The sequence below is a fragment of the Panthera pardus genome, unplaced genomic scaffold (genome assembly GCF_024362965.1).
Source record: "Panthera pardus isolate Hobbes unplaced genomic scaffold, ASM2436296v1 HiC_scaffold_21, whole genome shotgun sequence".
In the NCBI taxonomy this organism is placed as follows: Eukaryota; Metazoa; Chordata; class Mammalia; order Carnivora; family Felidae; genus Panthera; species Panthera pardus.
The window spans coordinates 15492352-15515126 of NW_026526777.1; the positions used below are offsets into that span (position 1 = coordinate 15492352).

At 37.8% G+C, this 22775-nt stretch overlaps 1 protein-coding gene across 3 annotated transcripts in view; it reads left to right on the forward strand.

Moving 5' to 3' along the window:
* The window catches only part of USH2A (usherin), a 739062-nt gene that overhangs the window by 218147 nt on the left and 498140 nt on the right, over window positions 1–22775 (forward strand). For all 3 annotated transcript variants that reach the window (XM_019465619.2, XM_053908979.1, XM_053908980.1), the window contains exons 20-21: window positions 417–561; window positions 13524–13754. In XM_019465619.2, the coding sequence (XP_019321164.2) occupies window positions 417–561; window positions 13524–13754 (376 nt within the window). The remainder of the gene's footprint in view (window positions 1–416; window positions 562–13523; window positions 13755–22775) is intronic.

Below are 22775 nucleotides of genomic sequence, written 5' to 3' on the forward strand. Positions count from 1 at the left end.
TTCCATCAAATGACGTGTGGGCATCACTGCATGGGGTTCGTTTTGGCCAAGCCCCATGGTTTTATTTGGCCCTTTCATGATAACAATCACAATGTCACCATCCTTTATCTCTGCCATTGGTGACAATAACCATACTACCACGCTGCTTTATGAGGCAATAACTTGCTTTCCTCATTTATCCACTCAGGAACTGGATTATTACCTCATAAAACAGTGTGATTGTACAATTATCAATTAAATCCTAGCTTGTTGAGACTCTTCAAAAAAAAAAAAATCCCTTTCCTAATAGTGGTTGGCAATAATTTCTTTGTCTGAATTCATAGAACATGACTGGATTCTGGTTTCTTGACTGCCAAAGTTACATTTCTCACACTGTTTATCTATTATCTGACTTTTTTTTTTTTTTGGCCTTGAAGGTGTTGTATACTGCCAAATCCCAAGAACTGTCTTATATTGTAAAAGAACTAAAACCTTATAAGATATACAACTTCACTATTTCTCTCTGCAATTCAATTGGTTGTGTGACCAGTGCTTCGGGAGCAGGACAGACATTAGCAGCAGGTAAGCAAGTTTTTCTGTACCTGAAAAATGTGAAAAATATATTGTATATTTGTAAACAAACACCTATAAAGCTCAACACCTTCTCTAGTTTGGACTTAATACTTGTCTTTTCTGGTTTCTCCTGCTCCCTGATCACGAACCCTGATTGCTAGCTGTATTGACATTTTTAAACAAACAAAAATAAATAAATAGACTTAAGTTTCTAAGAGGTCCCTGGGAGCCCTGAGTTGCAGCTGTGCCATAATAAGAGATGCAGCTAGATGCAGAGTGACTCCAGGGCTCAGTATTCACTCTAGGTCCTACTGATATCCTGACAGTTGTTAGAAGTATTCAGGAGGCTTCTTATGAGGGCTCAGGATATTTCTTCTTGACCCTTTTTGCGGGCTTTGGGTCTACCCACTCCTGCCCTCTGGGGCTAAAGGCAGACATCCAGGAACTAGTGGGATATTCTGGTGTTATATTTTACCTTTAATGGATAGGCAGCAGTGTAATTATTAATTTACTTATTATTAATAAGAAGCTACTAAGTTTATACAATTTAAATAAAGGAGTCATTATCAAGTATGATCTTAGTAGGAAATGCTTTGCATAAAATATTGCTTGCTTTACATAGAACAAACTAGATTCATACAAACTTGATTATATGTATTACTAACACCTACATAACTCAATTACTCTGCATTTAGTGTATTTTCAAATCAGTTTTTCTGTCTGCAGTCAAGCAAAGCTTGGTGCTCCCTAAGAAAATTTCCAAATGTGTGGAGGTTAAGAAACTCTTAGAAAATCCAGATGTGAGAAGGTCGAAAGACTTCTAGGTGAATGACAGATATGAAAACATATTTAGCTATAAAAATATTCCTTATGCCTTTTCCCTGTGTTCAAGTCTGATTCTATTGTTTTGTTTTACCTCGCTTTAGTTCTGGAAAAACTTGTTTGGCTCAAATGATCTCATCCAAGTAATTTGTTTCTTCAAATTTCTATCAGTGAGAACAACTCACAAATTCTAAAGAAGTATGTTTGTTTTATTACCTCTCCAACCAAACTCTTTGTATTTTTATATATTTATATGTATTTCATATGTATGAATACATTTATGGGGTACCTAGGTTGTACAAAATACCATTCTCCTATAAGACTGTTTGTTTGTTTGTTTGATTATTAGAGGGCTGCTGAATATGGATAATAGAGGCAGGCTCTCTGCCTTCTTTTGGAAAGATGACATAGTTTGGGACTAGAGAACAAAAAAAAGAGGACTCAGTCTTGCAGGCTGAAGAAAGTAAAAATAGAAACAATGCAAGCTGAAGATTGGCCTGAGGTATAGTGGAAGATACAGAGGGATATACTTATAGTGGAAGATAGATGGATACCAACCATGTGACTGAGTAGAACTGAAATCATGACCCCCAGGGTAAAACGTTTAAAATCACCTAGTGTGACTTTCTAACCAATAATGGGATATTCTTTGTAACATTGTTCCCAAGTGTTTGTCCAACCCATGCTTGATACCTTTCATGGTAGGGGAGCTACTACCTCTCAGGCAAATCCAGGTTTAGAGACCTCTTTCCAGAGGTGATTTCTTACATGGATCTAAAATATCTCTATGTGGCCTCTATTCAACATTTTCCTTCTACTCCTTAGGGGCTCTCCTCAGTCTAATTCATCTTTTTCTTGACGTACTTCCAATAACATTTTCAGTTCTCTCCGCTCAAGTCTCTCCCCTACGCTGCACACCACGGCACCCCCATCTACACCTCACACGTCATAGTTCTATCACTAGTGCAGGTACTTTCCTGTAGATGAGATTCAGTCTGTCTTTTCATGGAAACTAGCAAACTAAAGGAAATGGAGGGACATATGCCCGTCTGCAGAGACTAGATGGACCCTCGGGATGGCAAGGGGAAAGTGGGGCACATGTCTATGAAACAGGCACTCCCTGGCTAATGCACCAGTGATAACATCTGTGCTAACAGCATCCTCCTTGGTTGTAGCAACTGGTTTCCGTGGCATGGAGGATGGCCTAGCTGAGTGCTCTGAGCAGCTCTCATTTAACTTACTGGTGAGAATACTTAAGGCTGCTCCTGTCCACTGGAAATGTAGTGAAAGAAAACTAATCTACGTCCTCTGAATCCTTTCTGACTCTAAAGTGCCATAATTATATTGTTACTCTAGTTTATTGTGAGTGCTCAATTCAGTAAGCATGTATTAAGGGCCTACCTATTTAAGGCACTGTGAGGGTTTCAAATATAATTCATTCAAGGACAGTTTAATGGTGTCTGCATTAAGGTGTTGACATACAACAGATAAGGTTAGCATCTGGAGGTATTAGAACACGGACAAAAGAACACTATGGGAACATAGACTCTGGGATAAGTAGCTTTGATTTGAACAATACCATTTGACTGAACAAATACCATTATAGTCACTATTTTAGAGACTGGCATTGTGCCAAATACTGATGGGATGAAAATTAAGGTATATGAAGATTGGTCTGGCAGTAGAGTGTAAATAGACAAGAAGAGAGTGTGTAAATAGGGTCTGGTAGACTTTTCTAAGAGGCAGAGAGGGAGTAAATCAGATAAATAGAAGTAAAGATTGGAGGAAGGGAATGGAGGTGGACCAAAGAAGAGAAATCCATAGGTTAAGAAGAGGGAAGAATTGAAGACAACAGTCAGTGTTGCAGACCGTGGTCATGCCGCTAAATATAATAACAAAGATGAAGACATAAACTCATGAGTAGAAGTTTGATCATTGGGTAGAAACACATCCATGGAAAGTCTTAGGATCCCAGAACAGAAAATGCAAATCTGGAGCATAACACTGATACAGATTTTGTGATTATTGCATAGAGATAAACGCTAAAGCTGTAGGTGATAATGAATTAGTGAAAGCAGAGAAAATACAAATTAAAAGTTCGCATCTCAGTGAAGGCTCATATTTTGGGAGAAAGAGAAAGGAGTAAGGGGAACACAGACATGGGCAGAGTTAGAGGGAGCAGTGTCAGAAAAGTTAAGGGAAGAGAGAGTTCTAGAAGGTCTAGAATTCTGTAGCATCATATGCTGTAGGGAAAGCAAGACGAATGGGATCTACAAGGAAGGTGGCATGGGAGGCCCTCTCGGAAGCCCTCTATTTAACATGGCTGAATAGAAGCTGGATTGTAAAGGACTGAGCAGTTGCAGAAGATGTGATGGTAAATTTAAGATGTTCTGAATGTGCGAATTTAAATGTGGAAATTAAAATTGTTGTTGTTGTTGTTGTTGTTCTTTGCCACAATACTCCCTCTGCCCAATTTCCATTAAGAGAAATACATCAACTTTCGTTCCCATGTAAAATGCTTTCTTTTCTGAAGGAAAAGTCATTTTAGTGTTCTTCTGGGGAAATGTTTTTTTTCTTAATCCTTTAATTTTTGTCAGGACTCTGATTCTTCATCTGTAGAGCAGAGAACAAAGTCACTTACATGACAAAAGTATGGCAAAATAATTTTTACTTGCCATTTGATTTATTTTAAAGGACATAATTTTCAAGGGTGTTGAGATCAGTAAGAATGAACTTCTTTGTTTTTGTTGGGATATAAGGAAAAGCCCAGCAATTACAGATCCAGTATCTTTTTGCCACCCTTATTTTCAGTAAATGAAAGTTTTTGTTTCCAAAATTTTCTTAAGATTAAACATCTGGCTATAACTCACAGATGCTAAGTCATAAAAATAAACACGGAGATAGTCAATCCTTTTGGTCAACAGGTTTGCCGTAGGGAAGAAATAAAAGTTGACGTGCAGCTTTAGGATTCTTCCTGCCCTGTTTCTTCAAGTAATAAAATTGCAAGTCGGAGGGAATATATTACTGCAGCGAATTCGAATGGATGTGTGGGGAATTAACTCTTACATGAAAATGTAGTTCATACGAATTTATTTTAGGAGAAGGAAAGAAGCCAGTGACCATTCAAAACCTTTGAAAAGGGGTTCCAAAAGTTAGTGATAGTATTCAGCCTTTTGAAATCATTGATTCGTAAAAATATGTTTCCTCCTTAAATCTCAGTCACAGGAATCAAAAAGATACTTGTGAAGATTTATCTGACTTTTAGTAGAAAGCCTGAGAATTTCAACTGGCTCTTGTTTTGTTTCAAGTATTTTTTCAGTGAAAGATATGGTTAGAACTGGTGCATTTCTTCTGGAATGTTGCATTGCTACCTCTTTAGTTTCGTGCTTGCGACAAACCTGAGAACTGATCTGCGGGAGGCATACACCCAGGAGCAGCCACGTTTCTTGTCTCTGTAGCAAAGTCTCCAAGCAGGGTCATCAGTGGCTCTGGAGTTGCTTCTGGGTTTCTGTCGGTAATGAACCGATGGCCCGGGCCCTGTTAGAGTCCTTGTTATTTTTTCCTTAAGATCACCCTTTCAATTTAGGAAATTTGTGTGTTTCCACGCTTTGCGAATTCAGTACAATTTAAACGTTTCTTAAGAGCAATTCCTCTTGGAGCTCCATTCCTGGACGAGCAATGTGATATTTCCTTTGCCTGTCATAAATTGACCTCTACACTACAAGCTTAGAAGTACCCATCTCCCATTAAGCAAGTAATTAGCGGTGCATTAAGGTTTTTCTCTGAATCAAAAGTAAAATGTATAGGCTGTGTGCTGCTCAGTTGAAAACACACATTGTTTTGCATGCAGGTACATGAGTCTTTTCATTGTGAATAGGACCCAGAGTGATTAAACAAGCACTCTTAATATGTTAATTTATAATTTTAATTACAACAATCTTGTATATATAGTCATTAGTGAATACTAATATAAATATTTTTCTATCTTTTTATTCATAATGCATAAACCAATCATCCAGTTACTTCTCTGAGGTTGCCTGTTTTTGTTTCATAATACAATCTTTGTTCTTAGTTATGAATGCATTTTGTTCGTTCCTGCCTTGAATAATCCCTCATTAAGCTAGTCACTTTCTGCTCCATGCTAAAAAGGAAAAATTATCATGCAAATGTGGCATGCCATATTAAAAAGCACATTACCAAACACTTTTGTTGCTGTCCTTCAATTAGTTTCCCTTCTTTGAATTTAATTCCATTTGTTGTTAAACTACTGACTTGATGTATGGACTCATGAATCTGAAGCTGCTGCCAAGAAAGTGGGGGAAAAAAAAAATCAAAGCCTCTTCGAAGAGCTGCAGAGGGGAGCTGAAATGAATTTGCTTCACCTTTGACAAGAACACTTGAACAGCTCTGGAATCCTCTGATGATCCAACTTGGCTAATTATCCAATTATTTATTTCAAGAATAAAGGCACTGTTTTACAATTAGAGAAGTGTAAAGCAATCTGAGAAATTTGGTAATGACAGATGACTTAAGTAACTTCTAAGATAAACAGTATCTGTGCAAACTTGTCTCACCGAGTGTTTCCAGACAGCAGTTCTATCTTAGCATCAGGGAAATCCTGAGTACACGGAGGGTTTTGTTTGTTTGTTTTGCTCTTTCCCCAACAGAAATTCTTTTACAGTTTTAACCAACATGTCAAATTTCCATGGCTCTTAAGCGATGTTTAAGTTGTATTTCTCTTGATTAAAAGCTTTTGGTTCAAAGCAATACTTTTTAATTGCCTAATGATATAAGTCAGTTCTTAGGAAAGAACCGCACATTTAGGAGTTCATTTGCAATATAACTGAAAAATTCATTGCATGGCAGTAAAACAATTTACTGTTAATTACAAGGAGAAGAATTTGCTGTAGCATGCTCACAGATTGCCATGAATCATGCAGCACTCCTAGAGATTTATAACAGATGTGTAAGTGGGATGAATTAGCAGGGTTTAATAACAGAGACACAAATCATGCAGACTTCAAGGAGCTTTAATTGATATACTAGAATGTGACGGGCATGAATCACTCAGCCATTCAACAGCACTGTAACATATGGTCAGCTCAATATGCTGCATCTTAAATCGGTTGGTGAGTCGTTGGTTGTCCCATATGGTGGAAGCAATATATTTTTCATGATTAAAAAAAATACATCCATTTTTTAAAGAAATATGATTGCAAAGCATGTTTGTTATTGAACAGTCACCTGAATGCCAAACTGGGTTTTTTAATGTTTTTTTTTCTTTAACATGGCAGCTTCCCAAAATAAATAGCGGCTACTACTTGTAATACCAGATCGCTGGAGGCATTATCAGGACCAAACTGGTGCTTGTTGGCACTCTGGATCCACACAGCAAAGCCTATAGGAGAACACAGCTGATGGTAGCTCTGACTGTCAGGGAAATCCTTCAGAGTCAGGCAAAGCAAACAATATGAAGGGAAGGAATGATGTCACTTTCAGAGAAGTTCAGGAATGCCCAGATTTGCAAGTAGAATAAAACGAGTTGAATGGGAGACCTTTCCTGAGCAGGGTAGGGAAAGGGCTGTGATCCTACCGTTACCCATAGTGTAACAAATTGCATATAGCTCTTTATAATAACCTCTTCGTTAGATGCTCGGTCCTTCAGGAATATTCTAAAAGCAATCCTGGCTGACCGTCACACGGATGGTCGTACCAATTCCATGTCATTATTGAACAATGGTGTCAGGGTACGAAAACAGGTATCCTGCTACAGACGGGTAACCAGCGGCATGTAAAAATCTTTTTACTGAGACTGGAATCTGGCAGCTTTCGGCAAAGCTCTCGCAGCATTAGTAAATCTGACAGATTTGAAAAAGGAATATTGCAGCCTTAGAACTGTGGCTGCCAGAATTTAATGTCAACAATTAAAATTTATTTTGATCCTTACCTACTGTTTATTACTGTTTGTATACACAACAGACCTTACTAATACAGAGATGCACTATTAGAAGGAATTACCATCTGTTCAGAGTGAAATGCTGGCATCTGTCTTAGATGCTAAAACTAAAATGATATTATTTCTAACAAAACAAAATTAACTGCTTTTTACTCACCAACTTTAATTTTGACTGTGTGGCTGCACCCAAGCAAAAGGCTTGTTGATGAAACATGTAATGACCTCTGTCATCAGGTCTGCATTTAGATATGTGACTTTAATAGGGTTCTCCTGGCCTTTTTGGCATGCAGAAATCATACTTTTTAAAACAGCCTTTTAGCTTTATAAAGTGTTACCTATAGGAAGACATTAAAATGACACAATTAGAATATGCAAAAATTGGCTGAATCAGGGAGACTACAGTATGCAAAATATTTTGATAGATGTACCCTAAATAAGTACAAGGAAAGAAATTAAGGAGACGAAAATTCATCTGAACAAAGTTGCCGTAGGTCCTACAGTGACACCTTTAGGAAAATATAAACTGTATCTTCCGTTAGACTATTTTTAATTTTCTCCTACACTGACATATATAAAAGATTTATATTCAGCTCCCCCCCTTTTTGTAAAAGCCTAACTATCCTATTAACAAAGGTCTCCAGCTTTTTGAAGGTAGAGAATTTGGAGTATCAAGGACAATGGTAGTTTCCATACTGATGCTGGACCGGTGGTGCTAATTTCTGAGAAGCCAAACTTCAATTCTATATATCACAAAATAATAAATTGTGTCACACCAGCATTTAATGCATGTACACAGTGCATTAACTGTAACTGTAGTACATTTATTTGTGCTAGAGGAGACTTGAAAATGATTAAAAAATCAATACTTTGCTGTCAGAGAAGCAAGTGTTACGATGCATTTAAGTAGTTAATTGCATAAGCCCCATAAAAGCTTCAAGTTTGGGTAGCCAGGATGCCATAATTACAGTCCAAGCAGCTACCTTTTATTAACGGTGGACTTTAGGGGACGGTGTGCCCCGTCATCATGCCGCTGTGTGTGCGGTTCAGAAATCACAGACCCTCTTCTCCACACATGTAGGATGCTAGTTACGTACGAATTGATGATCATCAGAACAACAGCTGGTTAAGGTAGTGTTTATTCACCAAACAAGTGATTTCCCTTAAATTCTCTAAAAGCAGTGCTCTCTGACCATCCTTTATGTCTTAAGACATATTAAAGAAATCATAATATTTGTGTGCCCTGGTGTGGTGAAGAAACAGGGTGGCTCAGAGCTGAAGGGGATAAACTAGCTGGCTTCCTGGGACACTGAGAGGGTCCGGGTGTCAGATGTCCAGCATGCCTTCTGGTTTACTAATTGAGAAGCACTGCTAGAAAGTATTCAATCACAGAATTTTGAAACTGGAGGACACCCTCACTTCTGTCGTACTCTTGGACAAATGAGGCACTGAGGAACAGAGATACCAAATAATGGATTAGCCAAATTAGGGACCTGAAGAGCCAGTCTAGAAGCTAAGTTTTCTCCTTTCCAGATCAGTTCCACTGTACATGTTCTCTCTGGAAGGAAACTAGCATGCAAAACAGGGAATGGTAAAGTAGATTTGTTCTTTTTTCTCCAGAGAATAGACAGTGAACAAGGCAAGGCTGAGTGGTCTCGTGATTCTGAGGGGAGCATCCTCTCCTCTTCTGGACACTGACGGGAGAGCAGGTACAGTCGAGTGGTCGCCAACTGAGAAATCATGGCTTCCTGATCTGACATTCTTGTTTAAGTCCTGATCCCAGTGCCTTTCCATGGGTGTTTTGGCCTGGAAGTGTTTGGGCAAACTGCATTTCTTGTGACAGTTTTATATTTGTAAGGAAAAGTCAAAATCATGTTCTATTGCTAAGGTGCCTGAGGAGGTCTTATGTCAGTCTGCTCCCCACAGATGCCTGAAATGTGGAAAGGCTGTTCATTGTTGGATTCCTGTCTTCATAATGGGAAGTGGATGGTGTTTTAAGATATTAACACTGCCATGCAGTGTTCATAGGTAACAAACTCTTGCTTGAAAACAAATAAAGAGATTTGATTTTAAAGACCTGCCATCAGCGAGAGCTTCTGCTCATTTAGGCCTCCGTTCTTATGCTATGACACTCAAACTCCACACTACATAAATTTTGCACATGTAAATTTATGCATTATGATATGCTATTAATCAGATTATAAAGTAATAAATGCTGCATAAAGCAGAATGTCCATTATCAGAGCGTTTTATAAAGAATATTTACAAATAGAAGAGCTAGACTGGAAACTGGATTACAAAGCTATTGCAAAAAATACAAAAACATTGTTAAGTTTATTCTAAGTGGAAACAGACTTTGTATGTTGTTATTCTTTGAAACTATGGATATTGAAGATCCATTTTATACTTGACATTTATAAGAGGATTTTCTAAGCAAATACAGATTTTGAATGCAGATGAATTGTATCCTTTTATGATATGTTATCTGAAATATGTGTTATTGGCTAGTAATAATAGTGCCTTGTGTTTGTATAGAAATTTGCTTTCTAAAGCCTGACACAATTATATATATTGTTTTTAAAAGCAGTTACTGTCAAGGTAGTCTGCTGAAATTTATCCTCCTGTTGTAGATGAGAAAACTGAGACCCGCATAAGTTTTAGTGATTTTTCTAAGTCATGCAGAATTGGAAATTAAAAAGTAAAATGTAACCTCTAATAGTCTGCAGAGTCCTTTCCATTATTCTATGTTGTCTATTAATTCACTGTTTTGTGATTAATGAATTTATAACTATAATCCCTTTACTTTGATAGTCTGAGAAATGATCCTTTATTATTTCTCTCTCTTAGTGAGTCTGTACTTGTGTGAGTGTATTGAATAGTTCAGGAATGTCTCTTTTTCTTTTCATCCTTCTGTGTGTGTGTGTCTGTGTGTGTGCATGTGTGTGTGTTTAAGTGTGACCAGTCTAGTTTAATTGATTGAAAATCCCGCCTCTGGTCTTAGGGGAACTGGGAAAATAATAACTCAGTGGGGTGTTCACCCTTTCAAACAGGCTAGGTTGACTCCTCCAAGTGAAACATACAACATACCAGCTGGAAGGTTGTTGTGTTTTTGTTTTGTTTTGTTTTGTTTTGTTTTGTTTTGTTTCAGCAAGAGAATAAAAAATATACTCTAATTTGATTCATTTTCTGTAGTTGACTTCCTAAGAATAGTTTCATTGCTTGGTGGAATAATTCTCCTGTGAATTTAGAAGAAGTGTTCCACTACTTGTTAAAATTTAAACAGTCAACATTAATTTTTGTGCATTCTCAGTGAGGGTGCCCTTATTGATTATAATCATTTTGCCAAATTAAAAAAAAATAAGTGCACTCTCATTTTAGGAGATATTAAAATAAAACTATTGAGTTGCTGCAATTTCTTTTGTTTGACTGAATTTATATTCCTGATTAAAAAGTGAGTTTGATTATGGTATCCATGGGGGAAAGGATTCTGAATGCTATAGTGGTACAACACTTCACCATTATCCTCAACTAGCTGGGTTATTGGAGTAAAGGAATACCAAATATCAAACAAATGGGAACTTCAGGAAAAGACTACTTTCAAATGTTTATTTTTGAGAAAAAGAACAGGGGAGGGGCACTGAGAGAGGGAGAGAGAGAATCCCAAGCAGGCTCCATGCTGTCAGAGCAAGAGCCCGACACAGGGCTGGATCTCACAAACTGTGAGATCATGACCTGAGCTGAAATCAAGAATCAGATGCTTAACTAACTGAGCCATCCAGGCACCCTAAAGCTACTTTTAAACAAGGATAAAACTCTTTAGTTCTTAAGATGTACAGGAGGTATATTCATAAGTTCTCTATTTATTTCAAATGGACATCCTACTCTCAACACACCAAATATTTATAGTTTGTGATTCTCTAGATCTTTGCTATCCAGTATGGTAGCCATATATGGCTATTTAAACTTCAAATTAATTAAAATTAAATAAAATGTAAACTTCCATTCTTCAGTCCCACTAACCAAAGCTCAAGTTCTCAATATTAATATGTGGCTAATGCCTACCATATTAGACAGTACAGATCTAGAACATTTCCGTTATCAGAGAGTGTTCTATTGGATGTCATTGGAATAGATGGTGTTTTTCAAACTAAAATTTCAAATCGTTTTGTCCCAGGACACTAGGGAATCATATGTGGAAAATAGAAAATATAACAGAAGAGTTCAAAATCCTCTTTTGTGCTTTTAAATAGCAGACTTTAGATAATAAAAAATTATATAATTGGTCCTCTATTACTTCCTTGAACCCAGGACTCAAAAATCTTTGACAATTCTTCATCCTCAGTTAAGCTCATAGCCAATAATAGCCTGCTGAAATTTTAATACAAAGATGTAATTCCAAACACTGAAGAGAAGCTTAAGGGGAGAAGAAATTTCTAGATGCCTTAGATTTTTATTTTCTTGGATTATTTTGAAGATGGAACATGGCTTGTAGAGTGAAATCTTTGAGAACCTACCATTTAGCTAATTTTGGCAAGGAATGCTAAAGGAAATCATGCATAAAATTTACAGATTCATATATATATAAAGACATCTCATGGTTTGCTGTGGCAGAAGAGGAACTGAATTGTTAATTATCTAAGTTGAACATTTTGCTCTGTGCCCTCTGTTCTTTACAAAATGTTGAAATAGAATCACAATCAATTGTTTCTCTTTGGAAAGCTGGCCAAGCTTTCTAGAAAGTAACAAATGCTACTTGTTCTAAGCTGTTCTAAGGTGAATTGTCTTTCATGGTTTAAGGCTATCAAATCTTGTATTCACATCATTTTAATATATGTTTATTGAAACAGGCCAAGACTTTGTGTATGCAGAAGCCTGTGTGAACACAGATGGAAATTAAAAGTCCACAGCTTTAGTTTAGGCCCTTAAAAAGTAGGCTTGGAGGTAATGATATTTGTTCCTTTTTTGCTTGTACCTCTCAAACCCAGCCGACCCACTTAGAGCAGGAATGAACCTCAGCCTACACACTCAACTGTTTAAGAAGAAAAATCAAAACAAAACCTTAGTTTCAATAACTCACTTGTTACTCTGATCCCCTTTCCATCAGGTTTTAGGGAAAATCTCCATCTCTGTTACTTACTCCTTGGGTGTCCCAGAAGCCTTCAGAGAATTGCCAGTGTCCCAGAACTTGAAGCACGCCGAGGCCTCGGTGTGTGGAAGGACGCTGGGTATTCTCTGCCTCTACGCACAGGCCCTGCAGTGGTGTGGTCACTTCAGAGCCCTGGAGGCTGTTGTACCTGGACCAGAGTTCATAAACCCCTGAGTTCACAGGCTCCTTTTCCTCATGTGGATGCTCTGTTTGGCTTTCAGAGTGGTTTTGCTTATTTGTCTTAATTTAAACCAGTTACTAAACTTTAAAAATCAGAAAGGTTACACATAAAATGACTATTTTTAACAAAGTAAGACATCTGGCAACTTCAGGTCATTGTTCCTTCACTATCCGCTGGCTGGCACAAATCCGTGACTCTTCACCCTGGCCTGGTTCTTCTCAAACCCCACGCTGTCTCTCGTGTCTCCAATTAGTCCATTTGAATCATCTTCTTTCCTTGATTGGCCTCTGTGAATTGCAGCCCTAAGTCGATGCTGTGTTAACACAGGGGCTCTGCCCTTTGTGATCAGTAATCACCCACGGTAGTCACTGGGAGTTACAGGCTGCAGGTTTCATGAGGGATCTTGTAACTTCTGGAGGAGGTAGCTCCCACTCAGGCAAGGGAAATTTTCCAGAAAAGGGGGCAGCCATGATCCAATGGTGATCAACAGCCACATTTGAGCACTGGGATACCAGCTTGGTTAAGGGAATCTGGGTGGGGCACCAGCAGATGATAATATGAAATGTCTTTTACCAGAATAAGAAAGAATAGAGAAATTATCTCCACAGGGAAATTTTGTTTAATCAGCAACATTTTATGGTAACTATTTGTTAGTCATTTAAATTGTGTTTAGTCCCATTTAAGGTATACTCTATCTTGTGTTTTCAGTTCTTAGAACCCCATAAATACTCCACAACCGCCTTGATTTTGAGTGTGATGTACACAAGTACATGTGTACCCGTGTGTGAGTGTCTAGAGATAGAAGCTAAGTTCTTGAATGTAACAAATGTTTTTTTTTTTTTTTTTTTTTTTTTTTTTTTAATATTCAGCGCCAACCCAGCTGAGGCCTCCTGTGGTCGAAGGAATCAACAGCACAACCATCCGTGTTGGATGGCTCACACCTGAAGAACTGAATGGACCCTCTCCTACATACCAGCTAGAAAGGAGAGAGTCATCTCTCCCAGCTCCAACGGCCACGATGATGAAAGGAATTCGTTTCATAGGGAATGGATATTATAAATTTCCCAGCTCCACACACCCAGTCAATACAGACTTTACTGGTGAGTGTATTTGACATTACTTTATTGAAGAGGCACTAAGCACCAAGCTGGTTCTTATTATTTTGATAGCCCTTCATAATGAATTTTTTCTATGTTTGTCTACAGAAATACTCATTCAGACCTTTTATAACTTGATTGTGTCAGTATGTCCACCTTCTTAGTATTCTAGGCGGGAGCGGGGGGGAAGTGAGTAAGTAGCAGAAAGAAAAGTAAAATATAGGTGTGGAAAGATAGCTTTATTTGATCAAAGTATATGCTGGAAATGGCTGTCTGACACCATTTACCAGAGTGTGTTCCTCAGAACGCTTCACGTGCTCTACCAAATAAAAAAAAAAAAAAAAAAAAAAGAATTCTGTGGGCAGATGAGTTTGAGAAATGCCCCATGAGGTTGGAGATTCTCAGTACATGTCAGGTTGTTAAAGTCTCTAAAAAGAATTATAAGAGAGCTATCTAATTTTTCTTAGCCCAATATTCCAGATCCTTATTTGTTACTTTTTTAAAAGCATGATCACTATCAGTAGGTTTTGTGGAGAGCATTATGGGAAAAACTAATTTCAGGGAAACATACCTTCTATGGGTAAGTGATGCACTTGCTTAAGGCACTTAAGGCACTTAAGCAATCTCAGGAATCAACAGAAACAATGTTTTCATACAATATTTTTTAAAAATGAAAACCAATGCCAAAAAATTCCCAATAAAATCCCAAATTTTAAAATGAAGACTGGATCCACTCCTTTCTTGCATGACCCTGTAATCCCACCTCATTTGCCTCACCCAACTCCTGGTCTTGCTGGTCCTACAATATTCCAGGCATTCTGTTACCTTTCTGAATTAGAGTTTTTAAGAATTCTGTTTCACTATAATTATAGAAAACTATAACTATTTATGTTACATATTCCACTTTCCCAATTAAAAAAAATTAAAAGGAATAAGGTACATATGATTCTGTAAACTCATAATGATATTCATTTAATCCACAAGAAAGTCACTTTGGAGCAAATAGTCTTTAAAATGTTGCATATGTTGAGTACAATGAAGTGGAATTTGAGCTATAAAATGTGGCTCAAATATTATTGCTTTATTTTTTAAAGTTTATTTATTTTTGAGAGAGACAGAGAGAGAGCATGAGTAGGGGAGGGGCAGAGAGGAAGAGAGAGGGAGAGGGAGAATCCGAAGCAGACTCGACACTGTCAGCTCAGAGCCTGATGCAGGGCTCGAACCCCAAAACTGTGAGATCATGACCTGAGCCTAAATTAAGAGCCTGACGCTTAACTGACTGAGCCACCCAGGTACCCCTATTGCTTTGTTTTTATTTAAAATAGTAAACAGTTTGTTTTTAAGTGAGCCTGATGTACATTTGTAATGAATGATCTTGTAGCCAAGGTATATTGAGGTGAATACCCCTGGTCTAGTACATCAAAATCATCATTGAGTGTTAGAAATTCAACCACTGAGATCTCATAAAATGTTCCACTTCTGTTGAATATTTGTAAATGTCAAAGAAAGGAAAGAAAAGAAAAGAAAAAAAATCTGGCAAAGAAGCTACGGATATAAAGTGAAAAAGCCTTTCCTCCAATGGAAATAGAAACTGCCTTCCTGGTCCAAGATTTGGCACGCGCTGTGTTTCTTCGAGGAAACGACATTCGTTTCCATTCAGCTGGGCCTATCTGCTGCAAGTATGTCAGCTTGGATTTGCGGGCTAGCCAGCAGACAGATTTTTGATGGGATCACCTACTGTTGTTGCAGTGAAAGATAGAGTGGCCCGTCCACCGTTAATAAATTTAGTCGTCTGCACGCTCTCCCTAGCCGGCCTTATACTCTGAGGTGCAAGGGCTAGGGGCAGATGTAGAGTCTGGGAAGTTTTCCAAATCCCTCTTTAAAAAAGTTAGGCCGTAAACACCGGCCTCACTAAGCAGGATCCTTCTGTCTATAACAAAGCCTCCAGCTGCACAGAAAATGTGTTTGGAGTACACATCATTTGAAGGACAAGGCGGGGAGATCACAATTTTGGCTCGAAGTGCTCCCTAGAGGTTTGGTGATTCCCAGAGAAGAAGTTCTGCATTCAGGCACGTTCTGGGGCAATACTAGCTCCTTTTTATTAGCACCTTCACCTTACTTTTAAGGTTCTCTTTAACTTTTAAACCAGGTCTGCGTCAAATTATTGGTTTGATCCTTTGGCTCAATTGTCAGGTTTGGTTGAATAATTTTATTGAGCTGGGCCCATGGTTAAATGAAGTTTACTCAATCAATAAGCTGGGACAATTTACAAAACCAATGCAATAGCTTTCTCTAAATGTGCATCTTTCCTAAGCAGAGCAGTATGTGCATAATTCGCACCTTCCATTCATTTTACTTAAATATTCTCTCATTCAATCCCTGCAAGCCTGTAGGTAGGAATTTTACCCTCAGAGCACAGAGGAAAGGAGAATCAGTATGTGGCTTCCCTGAGGTACGACAGCTACTGAATTTCAGGGTTCGAATATGAATTGGAAGCTTCTGATTCAATGGCTGGTGCTTTGCCACGGAAGGGAAAGGCACACACGTGGACAGTTTTTTGGAAGGTGTAGAATGAGAGTATGTGACAGTAATAAGGGAGGATGGGATAAAATTATCAATCAAATATTCCTTACCCAACACTGCTAAACTTTTTTGGATTTTTCTTTCAGTTGCTGACTTTTCAGGTACAAATAGTTAATAGGGTTGGCTTATTTATTTACTTACATCTCCAAAGCCATCTAGGGATCCCATTTTTTCCATAGCAATTGATTCCAGATTGTTCTCAGAAGCTAGATGTTTAATGTCTGAATGAAATTATTTTAATGGGCTGAAGTGCTATCTGTCAAATGGTGCTATCAACTTCTTTTCTATATATCTTATGCAGAATTTTATATCCTGAGGCAAATTTAACGAGCCAATTTTGGAAATCTCAAAAATGATTAATTGTGTTTAATAAGTGAATAATTATAAGAACTAAGATGCTTTTATTTTGAATTATTCATTTTAAAATATCAAACTCTAAAATGACTCTTGAAATATGGATGGAGATATCCAATACTCAAAGACAAGTATACAGTTATGTACATTATTGTGCATATGTTATATATAAAAAAATAAGTCAGACTTTACCCATTGATGACAAGACTTATAAATACATTCATAACATGTACTGTAGTCATGGACGATGTTATTAAAATTTCAGTATAGATGATCTCATTATTGCAGCTCAAGAAAGGAATCTCTTATATAACTCACACCTCTTCCATATTTGCCTTAAATGTTTTTAGTGAGTAGGATATAATGAAAATAGTATATGTTCTAACATGTTGCTTAATATTGTAAATTATTTAGCTTTGTGCTGTAAATGAACTCTATCAAAATTGACTTCTGGGAAGAAAAATTATTCAGGTGCATCTTTTTTAGAATCTGTTTTTGGTACCTTTTCCTTTTGAATATGAGCGTTCTTTCAAAAATCTAATCTCTAGGAAGGATATATTATCAGTCATTTACATCATAGTATAAATTTAAGATCAGGTATTAACTCCTCTACTTCTATATGAGTAAGAGTGAGCGCTTTGGGAGAAATCTGATAAATTTCAGATCCAGGCCCTGTTATTTATCAGCTACAGGTAATTGGATACACCACTTAATCGTTTCTGTATCTTTGTTTCTTTTTCTTTAAAACTGGCATGATAATACTACATACGATAGTGATATCTAGAAGTAGGCGAGAATGAAAGGCGATAGCCACCTCCTGAACTTTGCAGTGTCTGCCATGCAGGTAACTTAAAAGTCTAAACATTAGCTGTTTATCATTACGCATTTAACAAATGTTTAAGTGTTTACCATGAGACAGGCACGCTTCTAAGAGTCCTCTGAAATTTATAAAGTTAGTATTCTATTAATTCATCTGCTGTTACACATATATTGTGCCTGAATGTTATATTTAAAGTATGAGCAATATGTAATTTCTATATTAAAATATGATATTTAATTTTGTTATTGAAAATAGTTAAATTAATCTGCCTAGTATTGAAACATTGGATAAACTATTTTTCTGTGGATCTAATCATGCTCATCTATTAAATGAAGGATTATGCTAGATGACCAATGCCTCTAACTTCTCAAATTCCAAATCAACGAATATAGAATATTTAAGTAGCTTCAAAAATTCAAAATAGAGGTTGTTACCAAAACATCTGAGTTTAAAAATAACCAGATTTTTATTTATTTTTTTTAATTTTTTTTAATGTTGATTTATTCTTGAGAGAGACAGACAGAATGCAAGTGGGTTAGGGGCAGAGAGAGGGAGACACAGAATCCGAAGCAGGCTCCAGGCTCCGAGCCGTCAGCACAGAGCCCGATGTGGGGAGCGAACCCACAGAGCTGTGAGATCATGACCTGAGCCAAAGTCAGGTGCTCAACCGACTGAGCCACCCAGGTGCCCCCAAAATAACAAGATTTTTAAACAAATTTTTCAGAGATCATTTTTTCATATAATATTATGTTCATAATTTATGATTAACATAAATTTGTTTTTCGTATGGGGATACATTAATTTATAGGGATAATTTAAATGATATGGAGAGAAATACTCAATATAAAATGGGTATTCAATTCTTGGGTTATGTCAGAAGGTGTAAAGAAGCAGCAAATTCAACATAAGCTCATAATATTTTAACTAGAAAATCATATAAATACTCATGGCAAAATATTTTTCTGGTTACATGGGGTTAACAATACTTCCTCCTTCCAAAATAAAAGTAGCAAATAGAACATTCTCTACCTTCTACAGTTGGAAGGGGTGATCATTGTGTCTTCAGAGGGAAAAAAAAAATGCTCATTTTTTTTTCAGGAATGCAGAGTAAATCCACTTGATTTACACAAAGAATTTAGTCCTTTCCATGCAATGCTAGTAATCCAAAGGGAACCTGGTAAAAACAGCAAACTAAACTACCGCTCAGACTAGCATTCCAAAGGTGACCCTCTCTCCTTGTCACTTTTTCTCCCTATTAGCGAAAACAGGCCCGTGATCGTTTGGGGGAAGGTTTGACTATTGTCGTATCCAGCCGCCAATCACAGCCTTTTAAACTGCCTTTACTGGTGACCCTGCCCAGAAATCAGGAACTGCCTTTGGGGAGATCTTTGTAGCAAACCACTGGGGAGATGAGCATACATGTGCACCTGGATGTAATTCCCTTTTATTTGTCTTCACGAGGAATGTGATTACTGATGTTGAATATCTTGCAGATGAGAACTCTGTACACTTTCTTCATAATAATGCTGTTCAAGGACACTAAATGATTGTCAGACGTTTTTGTCTCGTGGTTTTTGCCTTCCCCAAAATGACTGAACTAGAACGCTTTAGGATACAGAAATACAATTAATTACCAACTATGAAGAGAGAAAGGCAACTCCCCAAATCAATATTCCTTAAAAGCATATGTTTTATATATAATTTTTTACTCTATGATATATGTGATTTATTATTATTATTTATTATTTTTAGTGAGCTGGGACATTTAAGTACTTCATTAAAAGAAAGCTCATTATAAGCAGTTATAGAGAAGGTGCAAGCAGAGTAAACTTCTTCAGATAGACTAATTAGTAAAAGCATATTAATTCTGACCTTCAACACCCTTGCTTTCCCAGGATTTGTTTTCCTCCAACAGGGAGCAAGTAATTTTATCAGAAAGTTCTTAAAATCAAACAAACAAATAAAATAATAAAACAAATAAAATGCCAAGTCCTCATAAGGCCGATTTAAATCTCAAGTTTTATTTGACCTTTGATGTTAGATTTTAGTCATAGTTACTGAAAAACAGATATATGAATCAACTATCTGGCCTAACAGTTTAATGAACAGGCAGTGGTGATACAGAAAGAGAAAGGCAAGAGTAGGAACACGGACCTTGTCAGCAGAGAAGTGGGTTCCAGGCAATGAAGAGGCTCGTAATGTGTTTCTGGTTGTGACACAATAAGGAGAGCTTGTGAATATCTGGTTGAGAGCATCTATGGATTCATAGGGACGAGGGGCCAACTGTGTATCTTCTTGGAATCACAGAAGTCAGACTAACCCATGGTGACTTGGGATATTAAGAAGTAAGTGAAAATTGTTTTGTTTTTACTGCCTTTAATGGAGATGTGTAAAGACAGCATTGTTGGATGGGAAAGGACCATGTTTTTCCCCATTCAACAAATGCATCACAAAGGCCAATTTAAGTGACTGCATGTGTTTAAACCCTTGTATTTTTTAAAGTGACACCTTTTGAAGCACATTCCCATGTCACCTTGTGTTTGAAATGTTAACGGTAGGGTTGGTTTGGGAGTACTACGTTCAGTTTCGCTTTTGAATTTTATCTCTGATTGCTGAAAATAATCATTTCAACACCTGGCTTTTTCTTTCACCAAAACTTATACCAGTTGACTCTTGCTTAGGTGGTCAAATTTAGTGAAATTGCAAGTTTCCCTTTGCATGAAGAAACCTTCCCTCCCTTTTTAACTTTTACAGTGTCAGTCTAGAGCAGGGGGTTACAGAGTTCACCTGTAAATGTCCAGACATTAAATATTGTCTGCTCAGCAAGCCATGAGGTCTCTGTTCCAACTCCTCAGCTCTGCCATGTTAGTGTGAAAGCAGCCATAGGTGATATAGAAACAAATAAGTGTAGCCTCATTGTTTTGGGTAAAAACATCTTATTTACAACAAAAACAGACATCAGGCTGGTAGGTTGCCTATTTTTGGTCAAGAGTCTAGTCTAAGTTGCTTAAATTAATATGTAATTTCAGGTGCACCTGGGTGGCTCAGTCGGTTGGGCATCTGACTTCAGCTCAGGTCACGATCTCGCTTGTGAGTTCGAGCCCCACATCAGGCTCTGTGCTGACAGCTCGGAGCCTGGAGCCTGCTTCGGCTTCTGTGTCTCCCTCTCTCTGCCCCTTCCCCAGCTAACACTCTGTGTCTGTTTCTCTCTCTCTCTCTCTCTCTCTCTCTCTCTCTCTCTCAAAAATAAACATGAAAAAAATTAAAGAAATGTATGTAATTTTATCATTAACAATGCATTTTTCTTTCTTCTGCCCTAATGCCAAGAACCCTAAAAATGAGTACAGGGTAGCTCAGATAAAAAAAAACAGGAGAGGACCAACACAACAAAACAGATAATAATGCTTGATAAATGGAAATGTTTGGAAACCACATCTAGTTTTTCCCAACAGGGGCTTCTGTGGCCAGTAAGCCAGCCAGCATTGACCATGTCAATAGGACCGAATAATATTTACATTTGGGGCAAACCGTTTCTGTTAGCTGATAATGCTTTTAGTCAGCTTTAAAGCATCTGCTGTTTCCTTCTCTGTGTTTATCAAGCCGAGCTGTATTGTCACCTGATATACACACTGCACATGTGTTCTCACACACTCATGTCACATTCTCAAACGCACTGTTCCCACCAGGTCCCCAGGTTTTCTATGTGGTCTCACATTTACCTACTTCAATTGTCCAATGTTGTCACGATATGTTTGCCATTTAAACATCTTCACTAGGGCTTCATTGCTAAAGAAAAAAAAAAAAGTCTCCATCTTTTTTTGTTTAATTTTATTTGTTTTTGAAAGAGAGAGACCGAGTACAAGTGGAGGAGGGGCAGAGAGAGGAGACCCAGAATCCGAAGCAGACTCCAGGCTCTGAGCCGTCAGCACAGAGCCCGATGTGGGGCTCCAACCCACACACTGTGAGATCATTACCTGGGCCAGCCAGACCCTCAACCTACCGAGCCACCCAGGCACCCCAATTGTCTCCATCTTTTAATGGCATTTAGCATCAATATAATAGAGATTAATTTTAGTTTCTTCTTCTTCCTTAAATGGGTAGACAGAGGAACTTTGAACAGAAAAGAATCATCATAGTCAGCAGTGATAGAGAAACTAGCCCCTATGAAAAAGTTGAATGAAGTGAATTATTTTGTATATATTTTTTGGAAAAAACTAATTAAAAATACTTAAAGAGCTATATTTACTCTTATGTTATAACCATGAGGATAAATATATAACACCCACAGAGGAGTATAGCTTAATTTCATTTCTACTAAGCTTGAAATTCCAATAATATTGTTGCCAAAATGCCTTATCTTTCAAAACTATGTTCTAGTGGTCTGAAGAAATGTTTTACAAAATCATGCATTAAGAGTCCCATGTGAGCAGGGAAACTTCGAGTACAATTATGCAGACCACAGTTAAGTTCCGCACATTGAAGGCAGTTCACAGACATGGCCCTCAGGTGTTTGGAGATTCAAGAAGGGAAACTCAGTTACGTACATTGTCGTGACTAAAGAGCAGCCTCATTTAAGTCCTTTGGCTTTAACTGCAACTGGAACAGAGAGGCATAAAGAGGAAGGAGGGGACAAAACCCCTGAAGAGACATTCTGGCAATGGTGGCCATGCCAACCTCACAAAGGGGGTCCTGGGAGAGTTTCATAAAGGAGATATAGGGACTTATGGGAGGTGTGTAGGGATAAATGGTTTAATGACCCTTCCTCCTACACAGGCAGAAAATTGAAAAAGAATGCAGATGCCTCCTTCTTGTCTTCTGCTTCTCTTAATTTTTCTCTGCTGAAATCCATTCATTCTTCTGTGTATACCACTGTGTCTACCAAAGTGAATAGCACCGATTGCCTGACATAGAAACCTGGGAAATTTCCTGAATATGACTACTCACACCCTTTCTCACATTGCACCCATTATTCCTCCTCTGGGCATTCTTTCTCTTACACACTCTTGGAACCATCCATTGGTCCTATGGCTACTCCCTAATCCCGGTCTATGGTGTGGGTCTCCTTACCAACAGTTTCACTCTTTTTCTAGGCTGGGTCTCTGATGAATAAGCTGTCTTGCCATTCTCTTGCTTAAAACCTTTCAGTAGTTTCCCATCGAGATGCCCTGCATGAAGTCTTTGCTGCTTACCTTTCAGCCTCATCTTTCCATCCATGTATCTCCTGGTTTACCCTCCAGCTATATGACTTTCAGTTCCTGCTGTCTGAA